Source organism: Chelon labrosus (genome assembly GCF_963514085.1).
Source record: "Chelon labrosus genome assembly, chromosome: 17".
In the NCBI taxonomy this organism is placed as follows: domain Eukaryota; kingdom Metazoa; phylum Chordata; class Actinopteri; order Mugiliformes; family Mugilidae; genus Chelon; species Chelon labrosus.
This window is the reverse complement of record NC_140350.1, coordinates 3,725,819-3,747,826: the sequence shown is the minus strand read 5'-3', so window position 1 is coordinate 3,747,826 and position 22,008 is coordinate 3,725,819. Positions and strand designations below refer to the sequence as shown.

Genomic DNA, 22,008 nt, shown 5'->3' with positions numbered 1-22,008 from the left:
TCCCTCATAGAACAGTGAGTTCCGCGTTAAGAAAGCCTCAGAGGCAGCCCTCGCTGTCCTAACATGCAACAGTGAGCTAGCAGCGGCGGCTAACCACCACATTTGACCCTGATGAACTAGACATCCGGGCTGCGTGTATGGAAGATGGCTACATTTATCCTCCCTGGTGAATGGATCAAGAATTGGGAAAAATCAGGAAAACACGAGTTGTGAGTACATCTGAACTTCAACACGGATGCAAATGCTACATTAGTTTTCAAGTCGTTTACCCCTTAAAATAAAAAAAGATGTCGCTACCATTGAAATCTAAGGCCGGGCTTTCATGTGTTTGTTGTAGCTAACAAGCGGCACAGTTAGCAAGCTAAAACGGTTTGCGAGGCAAACAAACGTTAACGAGCACAGCTGTTTAAAAGATAACAAAACGTATAGTTTGTGTGCGATAGTTAATACAGTAGGTTTGCTTTGTGGGACGGAGGTCTTAAAATATTCAAATTGAACAATAGCTAGCTAGCTAACGTAACCTGCATGCTAGCAGTCGGATTAGCTTACGCTCCCATTATACCCTTCGTGAATTTGTAAACACGATGGCTAGCAAAGCTATGCTAGCTAGCATGTAGCTTATCTTTCTCTTGCATCGACGTCGTATTAGCTAGCCAAAATCTGTAGTAAATTTAGAGCCGCTTTTGGGGCAGGGGTTAATTCCAGTTGCCAGCCGATAATCATTTGGCTGGAAAAATGCCTTATTAGCCATGTCCGTGTAACGTCTACTGTAAATAAGCATATGGAGGGAAACAAGGGGACTTGACGTAACGTTATAGCAAGTTAGCAGTAACGCTAGCGAAGATGTCAGGTTTTTTTGTTGCTTGTTTAAAAGTTTATGTTAACCAGGCGTGGGGGCATTAAAATAGTGGTGACATTTATTGACACAAGTCTATAAAACGGCGCTGACCGCTTAAATGTACCCAGGAAAGACACTGTAGTCACATCGTAGACGTAGCAACGGCTAACGTTAGACTTTGTTAGCTGGTGTTAAGTTTATGTAGGTGTTTGCGCACTTAGCTACAGGTAACGTTATCAAACCTGTAGGTAATGGTTGTGGCTTTCCATATATTTAGATATAAAAGTACTCTTGGTGCTTGCAGTTTCCATTTCGACAGCGAGAAGCAACCTTATCAAAGTTGTCATGTAAATTCCCAGTAATCTCGTCAACAGTATATAACAAACTTACAACTCATGGAAATCAAGAAATGGGGTAGATCGAGACTGTGGTCTTTAGAGGAGAAAACGTTGCGTGAATAAAAATTGTACTCGTTTTCTTGAACATAGCCATCACGTTCAGGCGGAGACACAATAGGCTCACCCACAGCAGTGGCTGCTATTAGTGGCTCTGGGCCTTGCATATTCAAGAAAGGCCTGCAATAAGATGCACCAAACCAAACTCTTCTACTTTGTGTCTGTAGCTTATAGCACTTATATGGAAACTGGCATAAACGAGTCACTGTTAAAATGTTCCTGTTAAGAGAAATGTTTCCATACACAACTGGTAAATACATAATAATGAATGTCTGGTTAGGTGTACAGTGGGATGCCATCTGTGACATCTGTGCAGGCAGCAGATGAAAGGACATGTGCTAATATCTAAGCTATCTCATTGTTGTTGCGCAATTAATCTTTTATATCAAACAATATCTTTCCTTCAAAAGGTAACATTATTGTGGAGCTGTGTATCTGATATCAATCTGTTGTGCTAGTGGAACTGTGGTATTAACCAGAGCCAGACAGCAAAGGTGTTAAGTTGATTAAGTGCTCTGCTTGTTTGCTTGAAGTAGTGTAAATGGGCCTGGCCACCTCAGTACTTCATTATTTGACTATAAGTCTGTCATATTGGACCTTAGAGCCCAGATGAACTGCAATGTCTGCTTGATGCAGTTGAGTATCTCTCAATGGCCATAGCATGTGAACAAGCATTGACAGTGCCTCTAGCATCATAAGTAGCAAGTTGTTATCACCAGCCACTAAGCCAATTGAGCACGTTAGATGGAACAAACTGCATGGCCGGTCTGCCTTTGTCAGTGCTGCTCCCTTAAGTCTGGTTGAACTATTGTTTAGGAGATCAATGAGTTATTAGACACATCCAGTTTTGAAAGTTTCCTCTGACTTTTTTAGTAGTATGTTTCTCATCTAAACACCGTTTACGGAGTAACTGTTGGCATGGTGTTAAATGATCCAGATGTTATGAAGACATTTGTGTGTAAACGTTTGAACACACTCTGTATGCATTGCTTTTATAGATTGCATTTATTGAGCTGTTTATGGCTATTGATTGTCATATTTGTGTTGTATAACTAAACAGATATTTTCTGTTAACTTTATAGTGTACAACTCTGCAAAGATCTTACAGAGAAAACAGATCATGGAAGTGAAGTTAGAGGTAAGTTGTGTATGACCTTACTTTTGTTAACATACTTGTGTTTTTTTTGTGTCTGTGATAATTTGAACTTCCCCATCACACACACTGACACACGCCCTTCTTGAAGATTGTAGCAGTTTGCAGTCATCTACATAAGAAAGGGAAGGGTTTTTAAATGAGTTACCAAATTTAGCTCATAATGGTTAATACATATTTAAAACAATATAAATGAAAGACGTTGGCGAAAGCTACGACGTCTATATTTATTTGTATGGATGAGGTCTTATGAAGATAAATGATATGCATATATTGCCGTAATTTTATGCCAGTTATTTTTGTTGGCAATTGCCTGATGTTAATAAAAGATTCATGTATACCTTTAACATGTTATAGATCAGTGCTAGAGTGGAATGATTAAACTTAACACCTGTCTTGATCTGGAAGGAACAGTATCCTCCTTGTTAAAAACCCATTGATTACAGTGTAAAAGAACACCAGAAGAACAGGCAGTACATCCATGTTTCTTTTGACAAAGGCACATTTCTTTTTTTTTTCTTTTTTATTCCTCAACGTTTCAAAAATATTAGTCAGTATATTTTCAGAATTCAACCGCACTCAGTCAAGCTGTGCTGTATCAATAGCTAATTTGTGATGTTCTTATACTTCAGTTTAATTGGTTCCTGAAGGTCAATATACCTTTTACAATTTATCTTAGTCTGACCTTTTCCTCTTGGTAACTTATTGTCCAATTCTTCATCCTGGTGTTTTGTTTTGTTTTTCTTTCTTTTTTTTTGTCATCTTCTGTGAATTTTTGCTCTCTCTCACATTGATCCCTGTCCGCATTTTCCGATGTACTGTCTGCAAATTGTGGGAAATAGTGATGTGTGGATCCGTTCAGGCCTTTTTAATTTTTTTCCCATTGACGGAGCTTGCCAGATTTTTTTTTATTGCGCATGCCACACACACACAGAATGTATTAATATCTTGCTCCGTCTTTAAGTGAAAATGTCTTTCGCCATGCAGACACGATTATACTGCTCGATTATACTGCAAGGTGTTGATAATGGCTCCTCTACTCGATTTCTTTCCTTAAATTGGTGGATACTTATTTGTGTTTTTTTTTCTGTGTGTGTGTGTGTGTGGGTTGTTTTTTGGGGGGGTCTTGTGTAGGTCAGCTTTTGGATTAGGTTTTAGGTTTACAAAGTTCATATTTAGGAGTATGTTCCTTGCAGTTCTGTTTAAATTTTAAATAAAGTGTCATGTGTTTCATTTGTTTACCTCTGCAGATGTGCAGGCTGCCTTGTACGAGCTCTGCTCACAAGTTGTACAGGGGAACCTGAAGTTGGATCTTGTCGCCAGTGTCCTTGGGGACATGATGGTACAACTGCTACATTTTTTTGTTTGTTTGTTGGGTTGTTTCACTTAAGGTTTAAATAATAAATATAGCAGTGTACATGCTGTATATGTGTGTCAAGTCAGAGACAAACATTTTATTCACCCACTCCATTCCCATCATGCCTGGTTCAGTTTAGCTTACCCATTTCTTCTGTCTATTTTGTTTTCAGGAACTCCGTGATGACATGCCATCAATTTTAGCAGATGTATTCAGTATACTAGGTAATATTTTTTTTTTTTTAACTATATCTTTAAATAGCATTTAGTTGTCGCTGAAGTGGCATACATTTACTGTCATGTTTTTAATGTTTTTTATTTTTTCATAGATTTAGAGACCAGTGCATTGGAGGAAAAAAACAAACGTGACCATTACACACAGTTGGTGGGAGCATGTTTGGTAAGAACAATATTTCTTCTTTAACATTATGTTCTTGGACCTATAACTTAGCATTTCATTCAATTGCCCTCACACAGTTATTACAACCTAAACACAATTATGTTGAAATGTCCTGACAGTGAGATGTTGTATGTAAGAGTGAATCTGTTTTTAATGCTTATTCCAAAGTGCTAAAATAAATGTGGTTTGTATTTCAGTTTTTTGTACCAGAGGCTATCCTGAAAGAGAGGCTGGATCCAGAAACCCTAGAATCCCTCGGACTTATAAAACAAGCTCATCAGTTTAATCAGAAGATTGTAAAAATCAAGACTAAACTATTGTAAGTAGAGTACACAGTAGGAATGTAGATGCATAAAGGGATAATGTGCATTGGGCCTACTGTTCCATTGTGCTCCCTATGAAATATTTGTGTATGATTTTTCTTTTTCTTTTTCAGTTACAAGCAACAGAAGTTTAACTTACTAAGAGAGGAAAATGAGGGCTATGCCAAACTAATCACAGAGCTTGGCCAGGACCTGTCAGGCAACATCACCAGCCACCTTGTCCTGGAGAACATCAAGTCCCTCATAGGTAATCAGCAAGTCTTTTTGAGAGTTACTCTACTGAATACGGCACCGCTACACATGAGATTATTAAATGTGTTTCAAATATGTTTTATACAGACGTCTTGAATCTTCACACCAATATCTGTCCCTTGTGACTCTTTCCAAAAAGATGTTATGTCATATAAATATCATTTAGTGCTAATACTGTCCCAAACTATTGTCTTCAGGATGCTTCAACTTAGACCCTAATCGTGTTTTGGACATAATCTTGGAGATATATGAGAGTCGATCTGACCAAGATGAGTTCTTCCTGTCCCTCATCAAGTCCTACATGTGTGAGCCACTCACCCTTTGCCACATTCTGGGCTTTAAGTTCAAATTCTACCAGGTAAGAATACCAAGAAACGGTAATCAAAGAAACTGACAGCCACAATGTGTCCAGTAGAGTAGAATAGAATAGAATAGAATAACAGGCCTTATGTTATTGCCTTTCTTGTGTATTTTAAAATGCTGCCTAGGAATTATATGGTGTGGTTTTATATCATTTTATTAGATTTACTAGATTTAATGTTTATTATATTTAATGTATCACATATATTGTATGTGATAATGTATTGATTTATTTTTTTTATACGTTTATTCAGGAGCCCAATGAGGAAACCCCCAAGTCACTTTACCACATTGCTGCTGCTCTGCTTCACCACAACCTGATAGAGCTGGAAGATCTCTATGTACATGTAAGTAAGGGAGCTGCAAGTCCAGCTAATTACCACATTAGTTAAAAGATCAACATTCAGTTTAAATACACAGGATCTTTGCATGTATCAATCGGAATTAGGAAATACTTGAAGTGCACACCTATAACTATTCACTATAATGGCTAACTGAAGACTCTTTTCTTGCGGATGTGCTATTCCAGCTTATGCCACAAGATGCCACCATCATAGAGGAACACAAACGAGATATTTCAGAGGCCAAGCAGATTGCTCGGAAGCTGGTTATGGTTGTGTTGCCCTCAGAAAAGAGTGAAGACAAAGAAAAGGACAAAGAGAAGGAAGAAGAGAAGAATGAGAAGGTATTGAAGCATGTCCTCTCATAATGTTGACATATAAATAGTGTATATGCATTTCTTGTGAAATTATGCCTGACTGATCACAATAAGAGCAGATGTTTGCAGGTGGTGGAAATAAAGTCTTAAGGCAATATAATAGAAACGTCCACTTCCACAGCTTATTATGTATCACATAAACGCAAATTAACAAATTACATAGAAAGAAACCGTTTCAAAAAGCCATCACTTTTCTTGATTGCAGCTGTGCTTATTATTTGCAGCTGCTCTGCTCTAACTGCCTTATTGTATGTTCCTAAAGGTTGGCATATTTAATTATACTCAGTTAATCAGTTTCTGCTCTATTTTTTGTTCTGACAGCCACCTGATAACCAGAAGCTCGGTCTGTTGGAAGCGCTGCTTAGGATTGGAGATTGGCACCATGCCCAGAGCATTATGGACCAGATGCCTTCCTTCTACGCTTCTTCTCACAGGCCCATTGCACTGGCACTTTGCCACCTTGTACACCTGACTATTGAGCCTCTTTATAGAAGGTGCTGATTTCTCACTTACTTCCCATGATGTGTAGTTAAACCTCTTATTTCACAATTGATCAGTCAAGTCTTGTAACAAATTAAAAACAAAAGTCTGACATACAACTCTGTTGCTCATAGGGCTGGTGTTCCAAAAGGGGCAAGGGGATGTATAATGAAGCCACTGAGGAACAAAGGGGCCCTTTGCCCAGCTGAGAGTTTTGAGGACCTCCGCAAGAACATATTCAGCATGCTCTGTTACCTGGGCCCCCACCTTTCTCACGATCCTATCCTCTTTGCCAAGATTGTGCGTTTGGGCAAGGGCTTCATGAAAGAGGTGCGGAACTACCCTCTATAATACTGCATCTACACCACAGCATAAATATTGTTTTGACTCATGCTTGGTGTTTTTTGTTTTTCAGTACCAAAGTGATGGCGGGCCTGAGGTCAAAGACAAGATGGTACGTATAAAACCAAATATCTTGATGACTATAACACTTTACTGCTAATATTATAGTGTTACAACTGCTTTACTTTAAATGGTCTGTCATTTTATCTCTGTATACTGTAAGTTAGTTTGAGAATCTTGTTAATGTTTGTTCATTGCAGGAAACATTGTTGAGTTGTTTCCTGAGCATTGCAGACCAGGTGCTTCTCCCTTCTCTTTCTCTTATGGAGTGTAATGCTTGCATGTCTGAAGAGCTGTGGGGCCTCTTCAAGCTCTTTCCCTACCGGCACAGGTGAGACACACACTTGTATCCCTCATTTCATGTGATGTTGTGTAACTGATTTCTTAGATGGATGGTGTTTCCTTGAAGACAAGCATACAAAATATAACTGGGTTCTACAGACTATCCTATTATTATTGTGCAAAGTGTGAATACTTTGTTTGTGTGCAAACCTTATTTCCTCTCAATGGAAGAATTTTATGGTTAGGACCTTTGTTTGGACATTTCAGCACATCACTGATGGGCAGTGACACTACACGTTCCCTAAAGTTTTGTTTTAACTTTAATTTTCTGTGTCAGTTTGTCACAGCTAATACTTCTGAGGTTGCTGACGCTAGTGACACTTTGTAGATTATTTCCACTGTATTCTACACTAAACTGGTTTAACACTGTTAAAAAAAAGGTTTTGTTATAAACTTGACATGGAAACAAGTGCAGCTTATTTAGGTGTCATTGTACTGAATTGTGCACAGAAATGTAATTATGGGATTTTCAGTGGTATATTTTCACAGTATATAATGCAGATGATGTAGAAATTCATCCGGCTGTCTGACAAATTAGTATTTGTAAAAAACTTTGCTCTTGTAATGACAGTTGAACATAATGCCAAATATAAGGTGGCTTATTTCTTTTCATTCATTCATTCATTCATTCATTCATTCATTCATTCATTCATTTATTTATTTATTTATTTAATTTCTGGACCACTCTGAATTACACACTTTGTAAGCTGGTTTATGTTAAAACTGTTCCCTTAAAGTCACTTTGAGTGTGAATTTTTACAAATGTTAAGTTGTACATTGTTGTCTTGTTGTCCTTTTACATGCAGTGTGCTGCCAGTTCTACCAGTGTTTTGATTGCTACTTAGGTAAACCTTTAATTGTGCTTTAATCTATGCTCCCTAAGGTACCGGTTATATGGGCAATGGAAGAATGAGACATACTCCAGCCATCCGTTGTTGGTTAAAGTCAAAGCTCAGACTGTGGAAAGGGCCAAATACATTATGAAGTAAGTCACTTTACAGAACATTTGGTGCTGTTACTGTGCAGTCATCTGTTTTTCTGTTGCTGGATCTTGACTGTGTCTACCACCTAAACGTCAAGTCAGTACTTGTCATTGCAGGTTATAGTCTTCCCATTGTGTATGTGCTTATTTCAGCTATTTATCTTCCTTTTCATTCAAGCTCAGTCTAGATGTAGTCATATTATCTTGGATATCCCCGTTTATTGTGGCAGACATTTTTACTTATTGCAGAAGGGAAAGCACAGGGCTATTCATGATGGCTCAGCTCCATTATGTGTCCCAGTAAGCCATGACGGTGAACCTGAATGTACAACAGCAGGATCCCTCTTATGTGAAATGCAGCCATAATTAAGAGACCGGTGTTTACTCTGCTATAACAAATCCAAATGTCGGCTTTGAGAAGAAGTCTACTGAATATTAGATACTGGATAAAAGTTGCATGTTCCTACTAGTTCTGTCGAATTAGGTTTTATTTATAGTTAACACGGACATATCAAACAGTACCAGGATTTAAAAGAGGACTTGTAATTGTTTTGTTCGGCTATTGTGTTTTTGAAGACAATCGATGGCACTTCTTTTATCTGAAGCTGACAACCATTAAAGCATTTCCCAGCTGCTGTGAAGCTTATAGAAATGACAGTCTGTGCTTAGAGCACCCCTTGTATCTTCTAGCCATGTTAATCTGCTGTTTCCTGCCTTGTGCTGCTTCTTCTTTTCCTTCCCTAGGCGACTGACCAAAGAGAATGTGAAACAATCTGGAAGGCAGATTGGCAAGCTCAGCCATAGCAATCCCACCATCCTCTTTGATTATGTAAGCGTAGTTCAATCTAATTATTTTTATTTTACTTAAGTCTTATACAGTATTAAGTGATCTCATCTCAGATTTTTGTTCTTTTTTTTATACATGTTGTAGCACCTAACACACTCTGTTTTTCCTGTTCTATGCTAGATGCTGTCTCAGATCCAGTGGTACGACAACCTCATCGTTCCAGTGGTGGACTCTTTGAAATACCTCACATCCCTCAACTATGATGTCTTGGCCTGTATCCTACACATTCAGTCAGCCAACAACTGACACTGATTATACTATTGTTAGTACTGTGTTATTGGAGGCAGTGAGGTGGATGTCAAAGGTTTGCTGTTTGTTGTTGCGCTTAACTATTATCTCCAGATTGCATCATTGAGGCTCTGGCAAATCCAGAGAAAGAGAAGATGAAGCATGACGACACCACCATCTCCTCATGGCTTCAGAGTACGTGTCCTCACAGTTCAACACATCGTCTATTACCATGCAAGAGAAGAAAAGCCGTTTGATGTTTTAATGAGTGATTAACATACACCTGTTCTTCTCAACCAAGGTCTGGCAAGTCTGTGCGGAGCTGTGTTTAGAAAATATCCGATCGAGCTGGCTGGTCTTCTTCAGTACGTCACCAATCAACTAAAAGCAGGGAAGAGGTAAGTAGTGTCAGACAATTTTGTAGAAACAGGATGACCGTTTGTTTAATATGTTGTGTCTACGCACTCTTCTTTATCACGGTGTGGTTAGCCTTGAGTCACAATATTCAAATTAATTCATAATTATGGTTATACTTAAACATGTGTTGGGAAAAGTATGTGGTTGTTTTTGCTTTGATTGTTAAGTGATTTTTTTTTTTTAATGTGTCCGGAATTGTGCTTTGCTTTATCTTTCCTCTTACTGCAGTTTTGACCTGCTGATCCTTAAAGAGGTGGTGCAGAAAATGGCTGGCATTGAGATCACAGATGAGATGACCTCAGAACAGTTAGAAGCCATGACAGGAGGGGAGCAACTCAAAGCTGAGGTATATACAGTAGACTCAAAAACAGATGTAATTTCCTCATTCAGTTTCTTGAGCCACATCTATATGATTGGACTAGTGCTGCACATGTTTTGGTACATTGTCATTATGAGTGTGATTCGGTTCACAGGGCGGCTACTTTGGCCAGATTAGGAACACTAAAAAGTCTTCGCAGCGTCTGAAGGATGCACTGCTGGACCATGAGCTAGCCCTACCACTGTGTCTTCTCATGGCACAGCAGCGAAATGGTGTGGTTTTCTTGGAGGGAGGAGAGAATCATCTTAAACTTGTTGGCCACCTCTACGACCAGGTATGTATACCCTCTTAGTACATTTAGTCTTAATGTAAACAATGGGATGGTCTTGCATGTTTTTGTTGCTAAGATAACTCTGTCTTTTTACAGTGTCATGACACATTAGTGCAGTTTGGTGGCTTTCTAGCATCCAACCTCAGCACAGAGGACTACATCAAGCGAGTGCCCTCCATTGACATCCTTTGTAACCAGTTTCACACGCCACATGACGCTGCTTTCTTCCTGTCTCGGCCAATGTATGCGCATCAGATTTTGGTCAGTGAAGTACTCTCAGTTTTACAGCCTAAAGTCTAACATTTAATTTTAATAAGGAAATGTTTCCCCTAGTGTTAGCCTAATGTTGTCTCTACTTACAGTCAAAGTACGATGAGCTGAAGAAGACAGAAAAAGGAAACCGGCAACAGCAGAAAGTACACAAGTATGTGGCAGCCTGTGAGCAGGTGATGACACCAGTGCACGAAGCTGTGGTGTCCCTCCATCCAGCCAGGGTTTGGGATGATCTCCGCCCTCAGTTCTATGCTACCTTCTGGTCTCTGACCATGTACGACTTGGCTGTACCGCATGCTGCTTACGATCGCGAGGTCAACAAGCTCAAGGTCCAGATCAAAGCCATCGAGGATAACCCTGAGATAGTGAGTAGTTGTTTGACAGCTGTTGCTACACAACCATTTTATACTCAACTATTTGTGGTGTGACTGTTGCTGTGGTTGCCTTCCAATGTAGCCCTTGAATAAGAAAAAGAAGGAGAAGGAACGCTGTACGGCCCTACAGGAAAAGCTACAGGAGGAGGAGAAGAAACAGCTAGAGCACGTCCAAAGAGTTTTACACCGCCTCAAACTGGAGAAAGACAACTGGTTATTAGCCAGTAAGTATCCCATAGTCAGCTTGTGTACAGTCTGATCTCGTCATTTACAACATAAGAGGCTGGTTCTTCTTAAATAAACAAACGGCAACAACAAGCTTTAGGATAGTGATTTATATAATATAGCAGATATTTAGTTGGACACAAAGCTCTTATCGTTAATGTCACACTCAGTTTTAACTCTCGTTGGACCCACCCTTGAAAGAGTATGTAGACAGTATGTAGTAAAGAATGTTGTGGACATCCAAACAAAGCTATTGAGGTCAGTACCATCGAAGTGTTCAAAGTAGATGTTCAATGTTTTATCGGTCTGCTTTTAATATGAATCAAAACTCTTTATTACAGAATCCACAAAAAATGAGACAATAACAAAGTTCCTGCAGCTTTGTCTGTTCCCCCGCTGCATCTTCTCCTCCATCGACGCTGTGTACTGTGCCCGCTTTGTTGAGCTTGTCCACCAGCAGAAGACGCCCAACTTCTGCACACTCCTGTGCTATGATAGGGTAAGTGATTCAAACACATAGAATGTTGATATAAAGTTAACTGCGTTTTTACAACAGTCTTTGTATGGTTACAAAGTGGTTTAGAGAGTCAAGTAATAAACATTTATAATGTGATCAATTAAGGAGGCTAATGTAGACTATAATTTGGCCCTCTCAGCAGAATAGAAGCAGCAATATCCATTAAAATAACTAGAGTAAGTGTCAAACATTTAAGTGCACCATCAAATTAAAGCGTGATGTGTACTAACTAGTCCATTAATACCATTTTTGCTAAACAACAGTTAAGTACAGCTCTACGATATTGGGTGTAAAAACTGACGTACCACTTTGTAAAATATATCCAGATTTTTTTTTATTTTCCTTAATCCATATATCTACATTATACATTGCTGTTTAAGTAAAAGTGCTGCGTTGTGTTGGTTGGCAGGTTTTCTCTGCTATCATTTACACTGTGGCCAGCTGTACGGAGAATGAGTCTCACCGCTACGGACGCTTCCTCTGCTGCATGTTGGAGACGGTGACCCGCTGGCACAGCGACCGTGCAATCTATGAGAAGGTTTCTAGTCTCTACTTGTACTCTGCACTTTAACATGAATTTACTTCTAACATTTTCTGATGTAGGGTGAACTGGAAATCAACCTGTCTATTCTTATTGTGTGGTCACAGGAGTGTGTCAATTATCCCGGCTTCCTGACCATCTTCAGAGCCACAGGCTTCGATGGAGGAAACAAAGCAGATCAACTAGATTATGAAAACTTCAGGCATGTGGTGCATAAATGGCACTACATGCTAACTAAAGTAAGCTGCCCTTCTTTATCTTTTTATCCTTCCTAAAAATGATGTCTATTAAATGACAGTCAGAGCTGTGGAAGGTGTGTACTTATCTATAATAATGGTCTCTTTTGCTACTCCAACCAGGCTTCAGTTCACTGCCTGGAAACGGGAGACTATACCCACATCCGGAACATTTTGATTGTGCTTACCAAGATCCTGCCCTGCTACCCAAAGGTCCTTAACCTGGGCCAAGCGCTGGAGTGCCGCGTCCACAAGATCTGCCTCGAGGAGAAGGATAAGAGGCCAGACCTCTATGCCTTAGCAATGGGGTAACACAGCATTGTGTGCTGTTCAGCTCTGTGTGGTGCATACAGTTAATAACCACTGAAGTCATAAAATGAAAACATGGGAAGATGATGGAGATATTAGAGAATTGTAGTGTCTGTGAAGAGGAGTGACAGGTGGTGGGTTCAGCCCAGATATTTCAGTCTTGTTATGAAAATGGATGGTTAAACAGACTGACAGCCTACAAGATGGTAGGTGCATTATATTTGTAGTTCGAGACTGGAGATGGTTGTTCTCAAGTGCCTTTAATTGAGCATTTGAGTGTTACTCAAGAACTGGCTTGCTTAGCTACTATAAAACGAGAGATTTAAAATAAACTACAAAGGCTATATAGGAAGTCCAGGTGGATTTCTAAAGGAATCAATTCTTTTCACAGTGAATTCTATGCCTGTGTTTAATATTAGACTTTATTTGTACTTGGAGCTCATAAAGCTCAATTACATGGTTTCCTCTCTTTGAAAGTAAAATCTTTGCACTGTGTGACACTCAAGTTCTTTTGAGGTTTTGTCTCTCCTTTTGCAAACCCTTTATGCGTCTTACAGTTATTCAGGTCGCTTGAAAAGCCAGAAGGTGCACATGGTCCCTGAGAATGAGTTTCATCACAAGGAGCAGCCAGCACGCAGTGCCACACCTGCAAGTCAACAGAACGGCCCCGGCAGTACAGGCAAGCCTGCCACCAGCACGAGCAAGACTGAGGAGGGGACGACGGAGGATGGCGGTGAGTCATTAGAAATATCACAGGCTTTTTTTGGTCCTGTACAGTTTTATTTAGTAGTTAACCAGGAATCATATTGTACTAGATTCAGCTTAAAACATATCAATGCAACTGCTTGTAGGCTGAATGTTTTAACACTCGGACATTAGAGTCCTTGCATGTAATTTTTCTGTTTGCAACTGTATACTATTATACACTATGTTACTATTAGAACTTATTATACGTTGATGGTACAATTACTAATGTGTACTAGTTTTAGTAAATCCATACTCAAACATGTGTTTGTTTTTGGTTTGTTTTTTATGTAGATCGGGGGAAGGATAAATCTCAGGGGACCACAAAACCAGTGAACAAAGCCAACAGTGCAGCAGCCAAAGTGACCACCAGCAATGGGAATGGTGCTCTCAACAGGTAGGATTACCAAGACCTCCTAAGACACCATGATGTCTCAAAGCTAAAACTGTGTTACAATGTCCAACAGCAATTTCATATCACCAGTTGGTTTTGTGAAACAGAAACTTGGATGGAAAGCAATATACTGTAAGAATTAGTAAAATGTTTTGAAATGAAAAAAATGTTTCCCTTTCAGCACCAAAGCCGTTAAAGAGCGGGACGACAAAGAGAAGAGCGGGAAGGAGAAAAAAGAGAAAAAGGAAAAGACACCAGGCAGCACTCCAGAGACAAAGGCAGAGAATCGTCGGGAGAAGCAGAGAGACGAGAGAGCAGGGAAGGAGGAGCGGGTGGCACGCGAGGGTAAGGAGAAGACCCCTAAGGCAGACAGGGAGAAAGCGAAGCCAGAGGAGAAGAGCAACAAAGACGACAAGGCCAAAGCTGGAAACGGAGAGCCCGTGGAAGCATCCAGAGAGCGAGACGTCATCAAGGAGTCCAAGAGCAAGGAGAAAGGCGACAGGAATGCTGTAGCTGGGTCCCTCAAGTCCCCAGTTCCCAGATCTGAGTCAGCTGAATCTGAGAGGGGTAAGAAACCCTTCTAACTGCTTGTACATGATATGAAATTAAGAAATTTAGCACAGATGTGTTATCACTCCCTACAACATTTCTGTCAACCAACATGAATGAACGGACGGTATCTTTCCTTGAAGGTTTCATGGAGCACAAATTAACAAGTTTCCCTCTTTTTGTCTTTACAGATCACAAAAGACGAAAGCTCGACTGTCATTCTTCCCCGTCCCACTCCTCGTCTGTTAAGGTTAGTATGGCTTGAGGAAGGCTGTGCCAGTTTCTTCTCTATCTGCCGGAGCATTCCCTGCCGTTGCACATTCCAGCAGCTCTGAAGATCATCAAGGAGAGTTGTCGTACATGCAGGCATGGCATCTGGAAACCCCAACCATATCCATGGGAGTTGGAAAGCATTCCATGGACATCAGCATAATATTTTGCAGAATTGGGAGAAATCTCCCAAGGACTTAGCCAAGAGAATATTGTGTATATTGAGTATTTTCATATTGAAATATTTGCCTATTTTCATATAAATGAAAGCAGTCATTGTGCCTTTTGAAGAAAGAAAGAATTTTTGAAGCATTTCTATATTTCGTGTGGAGTTTTTTGCTTTTTGAGAATAATAATCACCTGAAGTGAAGTGGCTTGCCAAATCAAAAGCTCTCCAAAGGCAGCGTTTTTGGTTTTTTTTCCACCGTGAGCAGTGTTTTACTACTTAAAATGGTGCCCGAGGTCTTTTCCCGTTTTTGTGAGCTGTGAAGATTTCCCGTTTTTTCCTGGTATTTTGCCCTCCCGTCAACGTCCCTGGATGCAGCGCAGAGATGAATGGTGTCCATCCAGCACACTGCCCTGCTGTTGGAGTGTCTCTCTGAATCAGCGGCGTCGTCTGCCCCTCTTCTGTCTACGCTTGGCAAAATGACCTGCATGCAGCCATCTCATCACGTGATGTGTGCCCCTACAACACTATCCCTACAGCTACCACCCATCAGCTTCTACAGTCGTACTACCTCCTGGCAAGCGTCGAGAGCCACCAGCAACAGAGATCTACGGAGAAAATGAATCTTGCCGTTTTGAATCAGCCAAAAATGCAGAGGAAAATAAGCCTGCCCCTACAAAGAGAGAGAGAGAATGGAAGAGAGTGGGCGAAGCCTGAATCGTCTGGAGTGTTGCCCAAACCACTGGAAGCTTGTGATAGGTCTTTATTTTACCCTTCCACCAGAGAAATAGGCTCCATGTGTCTTATCCATTCCTGAACTGTAAGTGACAGCAACAGTTATTTAGGTAGGGATGCAGTCAAGCACATAAGAATTGAGTGATTTGTCTTACACAGGCACACATGTACACATTATTTACAGCACTTGCACTTTAGATGTATTGAGATACCAGCTGCGCTGTAGGACTTTTACATTATGCTGCCTGTAGTCTGTAGTAAAAAGACTAGAAGTGATTTCATATATGCTCAGGGTTTTTCTATTTTAAATATTGACATTCCAGATGTTGAGTCTATGAACTCTCCTCTGTAATAACCTTGTCAAAGCCTTAGTCCTTGAAGGTCAGAGGTCAAGGGAGAAGTATGCTGTTGGTCCAGCCAGCCCGACTCCCCACCCCCCAACCCTTTCTTCCAACTCTACTGCTGTCTGACAACCTCCTCCCAATCCCCCACCCCCTCCCAGCTCATCTGTCATCTCCATTCATCCCTACAGGACAATAGCATCGAACCCAAGGAGCCCACATCCAAGGTTTGAACTCACTCTGTTTATCTGCACTTAAATTGACTTGTTTTCTTGGTTCACGTATCAAAGATGTGTTCAGCTGCTCACATGAATTTCATGTGATTGTCTCAAATGATTCATTTAAACTGATAGTCCCCATAGCTGCATTATATGATACTTGTTGCCACTTGGAGGCAGCAGAAGTGGAAAACTCTTCATATCACATGATCACCTTGTTTTTGCCAACATTTTTTGTAATCGCCTGTTCATGCAACGATCCATCTGACTGCAGTCTGGTGATAGTTCTCTCAAAGCAACCACACATTTTACTTGTAGTTATTTGAATGGTTATTATTATAAGCACTAGTATTGCATCTTCAAAAAAAAAACATTTCTCGATTCATTCCTTAATAATATAAAAACTGGTCTTCATATGACAGGAATAATTGTAGACAACAAAAATCCTCAAAGTTAGGCACAAACTGAAATCGAAGCTTAAGGAACAAACAGTCGTAGGTGTCTTCATGGTCTGTTTGCATGCGAACAAGTTAGATCTAATGAGATTGATTGTTGTGACAAAGATGCTGTGATGAAGAGCTGATGGTGTGCTGGAAGCAGTTAAGTAACGTACACTCAGGTCCCAGTTCATTAGGTACACCTGTAATATTACAGTCCTGCACTAACGAGAGAGCTGTTGATTCAACTGTGTTTTCATTTTGTTGTGCTGTTGAATTATATCGTACCGACACGTTTCTGTTATTGTATTCTGACAAATCCGTTTTAATCAGTGGGCTAGTCCAAAATAACAGAAACTCTTCAATCCAGTTAAACAGCGCCACAAACTACATCCTCCAACATGACCATACTGTTGAATCATCTTTCTGATGCTGTTTCAACATAAACTGAACAATGGAACAGTCATGGAGGAGAATTTGGTGCCAGACTTTTTGCGGAAATATTATAAATATATAATATATATAAATATATAATATGTATTTGTTTTCATTAGTGTACCTAATGAACTGGCAAGTGAGTGTAAATGCTAAATAGGTTGAACTGCATTAACAAAACAGTGTAATAGAACATGAGCAACTCTCTCTCAGATGTGATTAACAAAGTAATCTTCCAGTACTGATGCAAATCTAAGAGATTATGTTTCATTTAGTCTGGCAGAATACATCTGACCACCACCACCAATTCAGACTCTCTCCTCTTCCACTGTTTGTTTAATACGAGTGGTTTGTTATGTCTGTACAGAGTAGCACCCTTGAGGCACCAACATCACACTTTTGGTTGCTCTGATTGGTTTTAGGTCTATCCACTTATGTCCCAGCAGCCTGGTCTGCACCCATTCATAAACCCCCTATGAACTGAGCTTCCAGACAAAAGCATATTTCCATATTTGTCTTAGATGTTTTCTCTTGAGTCTCATTGTTTTCTTCTTCACCTTTACATCTCATACTGACACCTTTGTGCTCCGTTGCGTATAAATGTTGAAACGACACGCAACTGGCCAAGAAACGTTTAGCAGCCAAGTGTCCAGTTACTTTGAAACATTTCAATTTGGTGCACTTTTTTATGTCTACCTCACTGTTTTTTCAAGATCAACTAAAAATGATCCTCAAATCAAACCGTCTGTTTGGCACTTTAATATAATATCCATTGAGTGTAAAAGTGTAATAGTACATAAATATCCAAATATTTGCAACTTTTTAGATCAATATGGGGTAAAGAGTATTTCAGCTGTTTTTCCCATTTTTTTTTTATATGAGTTATTTATTTATTAAATCTGTATTGATGTTAGTGGTTGATATTATTTCACTTCTGACAGCATTAAACTTTCTTTTTTTTGTATTTTGTCCTTCATGTGTAATTCTCGTTATAGCACCACATCAGCTACAATTCAGTTGCCCGGTCCAAGAGCAGAGAGAGGGAGCTGGAGAAGAAAGATTCAGAGAACACACAAGGGCGATCCAAAGAGAAGAAGGAAGAAAAAGATCGGAAAGAAAGGAAAAGAGTCAGTGTCTGACAAGTTGATCGCTCTTGATTTGTCTTGTGAAGTCACATCAGTTGGAAGGATGTGTTAAATATTTACCCACATAAATTCGTCGTTGTTAAACCCTACCACCTGTCAGTCATTAAATGAGCCTGATGTTAGCATCATTAACTCATGTTGTTCCTCTTTTAGGATCACACTGTAAACGACCGTGAGACGAGCCAAGAATCCAAACGCAGAAAGGATGAAAATGGAACCAGTACGAGTTTTTTGACATAACAGATTTTAGTAGCTTTTGGTAATTTAAAAAAATAAATAAATAAAAAGAAATCTAAATGAACAAAATATTTTCTTTTTTCCCCACACAGATTCCTCCAAAAACAGCAAGAGCACAAGTCCTTCCTGTGACTCCCCACTGTCAGCTGAAAAAGAGAAGAGCAAGAGATCCAAATCCTCCAGTAAAGAGAAGGCAGAGTCTGTGAAACCTGAGCGAACCTCCTCTGGAGGCAAAAAGGTCAGCTGAGCTTTTTACACCTGCCACCATCACATCAACTTTAATTTTAACCTCTCTGAACTAAAGAACTTTATTTCAGTTAAAGCATGTTTCCATATTTTGACCAATACATGTAGATGTAAATCACTGATGCATATTACTGTACCCTTAATTCCACTACTGCAGATGTGTTTTAATTCATACATCTCTGTTTTTTCTTGGGCTGCAGGAGTCCAGACATGACAAAGAGAAGTCTGAAAAGAAAGAAAAAAGGGACAGCAGCGGAGGGAAGGAAGAGAAAAAGCAATATCCTTAAATGCAGAGTGACACCTAAATCACAGCTGTGTTTACCTGGTATTGTTTAGAGTTGATATTTTAATATTTAAAGGCGTGGGGTCTTTGTAAATTGCGGTCTTTTTACTTCACTGCTGTTTTCAACCACTGTCAATCACCTGAAGCAGGGTTATCTGCTTAGTTCTTATCCACATTTTCAGTGGATGAATTGGCTCGTTTGGGATTTCAGCAAAGATTCTTTACCAGTCTTTCAGAATGTCCTCAGTGTGACAGCACTAAATTTGTTTCCGCTTTCGTTTCCCCTTTGAACTATTTCCATTTTATCTGTCATGTGTTGCTAAACACTCCAATCAAAGAAATGTTGCAGCAGATGAAGCCAGCTAAGGGGACTTGCTTGTAATCTTAATTAGCATGTAATCCTCTTCCTATAACTGTTTGACTTCTTTCATTTGAGCGTTTAACTGTAGAATCACATCTGTCCCCCTGATACCTTGCTCTTCAGCTCTTCTTCATTTCATTTGTACATTTTAAAGAGCCGCTGTGTCCCTGTCCATCTTGCTCACTTGCTTCATATCAGTTATATACACACTGAGAATCTTCTCTAATGTTTTTATGATTCGCTGCAAAGGGAAAAGGTACTTTTGTTATTTGGTTTCCTTACACCATCCTGCGCTGTTTTGAACCAAACCCCTTCAACAGTCAGTGGAAACAAATTAGCTGTGGATGCTTAGAGGCTTTTCTCTGTAAACAGATGTTTTTGACAACCAGTGATTCACTAGTTGTCAGCAATTCAGTCTTTGATTAATTCAGCATTTCCCTTAACATTCATACTCATAAATCCTCTGACAAGCACAGATAATGTGTACTAATCAGTGAAGGTAAGGCGCATTCAGCTGCTCTCTAAACAGCTTTTAAACAACCACGTGCCAAGTATCTGACGGTTTTTTGTTGTTGTTTTTTTCCTGTCGTTCTCTTTGATCCTCGTGCTGCAGAATTGGAGAAGCTGTGCTTTTATCTGCAAGACATCTGCAATTCAACCTGTACTATGTTGCTTACGTACTCTTATTTCTGCCTGTTTTTGATTTCCTGTAGATTCCCATCCCAAGTGTCTTTAGCTGTAGTTATCTGACAGAGCACTGTGTATTTTTCATTCTTTTATTTTGTTTCTCTTTTCATTATTTGAAATGGGCACAACATGCTGCCATAATCACAGTGTTATTCTTCTTCTAACTAGAAATGTGGTTATTGTATGAAATGATCTTTTGGTAGCCTCTGGACATTCAATAATCTCATCATTGAAAATGTGTACTTTTTGTATGTTGCTATTTGCTCGTTTTATTGGAGTTAACCTGCTTTCCATTCTCACTTACCTCATATCCTCATGAGATGCTTTTTAATCCGAGTAAGACAGTAGGTGTAAGTGAGAAAAATTATACAAAGGACCAGTTTGTATATTGTGTACAATAATAAAGGGGTAACATAAAATTCACATCATGTTCTTTTTTTGTTTTGTTTTTGATGACCCATACAGTTCTTTTTTGCTTTTTGTGTTAAATCAGGTTTTTACATAATTTATAAAACTGTCCGTTTGACCTTGATTCAAATGTAGAATTGTAAAGAAATATCGCACACCCAAAAACTATTCTGACGCTCTGTATTCAAAATACAACTGTTTCGAAAATGACTTTTGAAGATTTTATCTGCTGTACTCAATGAGTGTAAGCTTTTTTTTTTTAAGAAAAAAAAACAAATGCGAAAAACAAAACCCAATAAACAATAGTTTTCCTAGTGTGTCACTTTGATATTGTGTCCTACCATTCTTTCTTTCTTCTCTACAAACACAAAGGTGATGCACATTTAGGTGACGTGTCTGCAGGTCTAGGTTGACTGAAGGTTGAAACTTTCACCTGGTTGTCATGAAATAAATCCTAAATTCTTTTTTATAGCATAATTTATTTTCTTTTATTATACATGTGTTTTGAGTCTGGAACAAGGCAGTACCATTTAAAAAAAAAAAAAATATATATATATATATATATATTTATTTGTCTGAATTGTCCACATTTCTGTTTAAAATGGCTCAAAACATCAGCAGAGAACCCAAACGAATGAAAGAGAAATATTGTATTTGTGCATTTATTTATTCAAGAGCCAATATTACATATCTGTGTGAGTTACAAAAGTAAGTGCACCTCTAGGATTAAGTTAATTTCAAGGCCAGATTGGAGTCCATCTGTTTAGAAGTGTTTCCAATCAATGTAATGAGCCTAGGGTTCAGTACCCTGTTATCAGGGTAGAAGAGACTCCAAAACCATCTCTAAAGAGTTTGGAATCTACAAATCCAAAGTCTGACAAATTGAGAGCAAATGGAGGAGATTTAAGGCGACTGTTACCCTCTACCACAATGGTTGACTAACAAAAATCACCCCAAAGGCAAGACGCATAATCATCCCAGAGGTCACAAAGGAACCCCGGGTAACTTCTAAGCAACTAAAGGCCTCTGTTGTGTTGACTAACAATGTTAATGAATCCACCATCAGGAGAACACTGAACAACCACAGTGTGATGGCACAGAATTATTTGCTTTAAATGAGAGGCTCATGTCTGGAGAAATTGCATTTCATTCCAGCATCAGAACCTTATCCTGTCCATGATGCGGACCAGTGAATTCTGAATTATATAAGCCAATTCTAAAAGAAAATGACAAAATGACATCTGTCAGTGAGCTGAATCTCAAGAGAAACAAACAACAACCCCAAGCGCACGAGTCGTTCTCAAAAGAAGAACAAAATTTAGATTTTAGAATGGCCAAGTCAATGTCCTGACCTTTATCCAAAGGAAATGTTGTGGAAGTACCTGAAGCAAGTGGTTCACATCTCAGAACTGAAGTGGTTCTGTACTGAGGAATGGGCTAAAATTCCTCCAAGCATCTGTAGACGACAGATCAGCAGTTACCAGAAATGTTTAACTGCTGTTCAGCTGCTGGTCACGCCAGAAGCTGAAAACAAGGATTCACCACCTACTTTTGCAAGTTACAGGTATGAACAAATGATTGTCTTGAATAAATAAATGCACAAGTATAATATTTGCTACTTTAATATTTTGTGGATTGTAATATGAATCCTAATAGACATAATAGTGATGGATG

General features: G+C 39.3%; 1 protein-coding gene across 3 annotated transcripts; it reads left to right on the top strand.

Annotated features, from left to right (window-relative positions):
• The first annotated feature begins 54 nt into the window (after positions 1 to 54).
• On the top strand, positions 55 to 20,662 carry thoc2 (THO complex 2). 3 transcript variants are annotated; one of them, XM_084565325.1, is made up of 39 exons: positions 55 to 209; positions 2,376 to 2,431; positions 3,697 to 3,788; positions 3,976 to 4,027; positions 4,132 to 4,202; positions 4,400 to 4,521; positions 4,639 to 4,772; positions 4,975 to 5,135; positions 5,392 to 5,484; positions 5,667 to 5,822; positions 6,177 to 6,349; positions 6,470 to 6,665; positions 6,751 to 6,789; positions 6,938 to 7,068; positions 7,963 to 8,064; positions 8,806 to 8,890; positions 9,029 to 9,122; positions 9,251 to 9,331; positions 9,438 to 9,534; positions 9,782 to 9,899; positions 10,027 to 10,206; positions 10,300 to 10,464; positions 10,566 to 10,841; positions 10,933 to 11,074; positions 11,417 to 11,574; positions 12,002 to 12,130; positions 12,241 to 12,372; positions 12,493 to 12,677; positions 13,236 to 13,411; positions 13,717 to 13,819; positions 13,998 to 14,383; positions 14,557 to 14,615; positions 16,069 to 16,104; positions 17,963 to 18,094; positions 18,266 to 18,332; positions 18,442 to 18,587; positions 18,796 to 18,872; positions 19,692 to 19,738; positions 19,853 to 20,662. In XM_084565325.1, exons 1-38 carry the CDS (start codon positions 145 to 147, stop codon positions 19,717 to 19,719), a joined length of 4,695 nt encoding a protein of 1,564 aa, XP_084421451.1. In that variant the 5' UTR covers positions 55 to 144; the 3' UTR covers positions 19,720 to 19,738; positions 19,853 to 20,662. The 3 variants fall into 3 exon arrangements, 2 of the variants coding, with proteins under 2 accessions (XP_084421451.1, XP_084421452.1); XM_084565326.1 differs by having other exon boundaries at positions 18,796 to 20,662; XR_014699561.1 differs by lacking the exons at positions 18,266 to 18,332; positions 18,442 to 18,587; positions 18,796 to 18,872; positions 19,692 to 19,738; positions 19,853 to 20,662 and having other exon boundaries at positions 14,557 to 15,621; positions 17,963 to 18,065.
• The last annotated feature ends 1,346 nt before the right edge of the window (positions 20,663 to 22,008 follow it).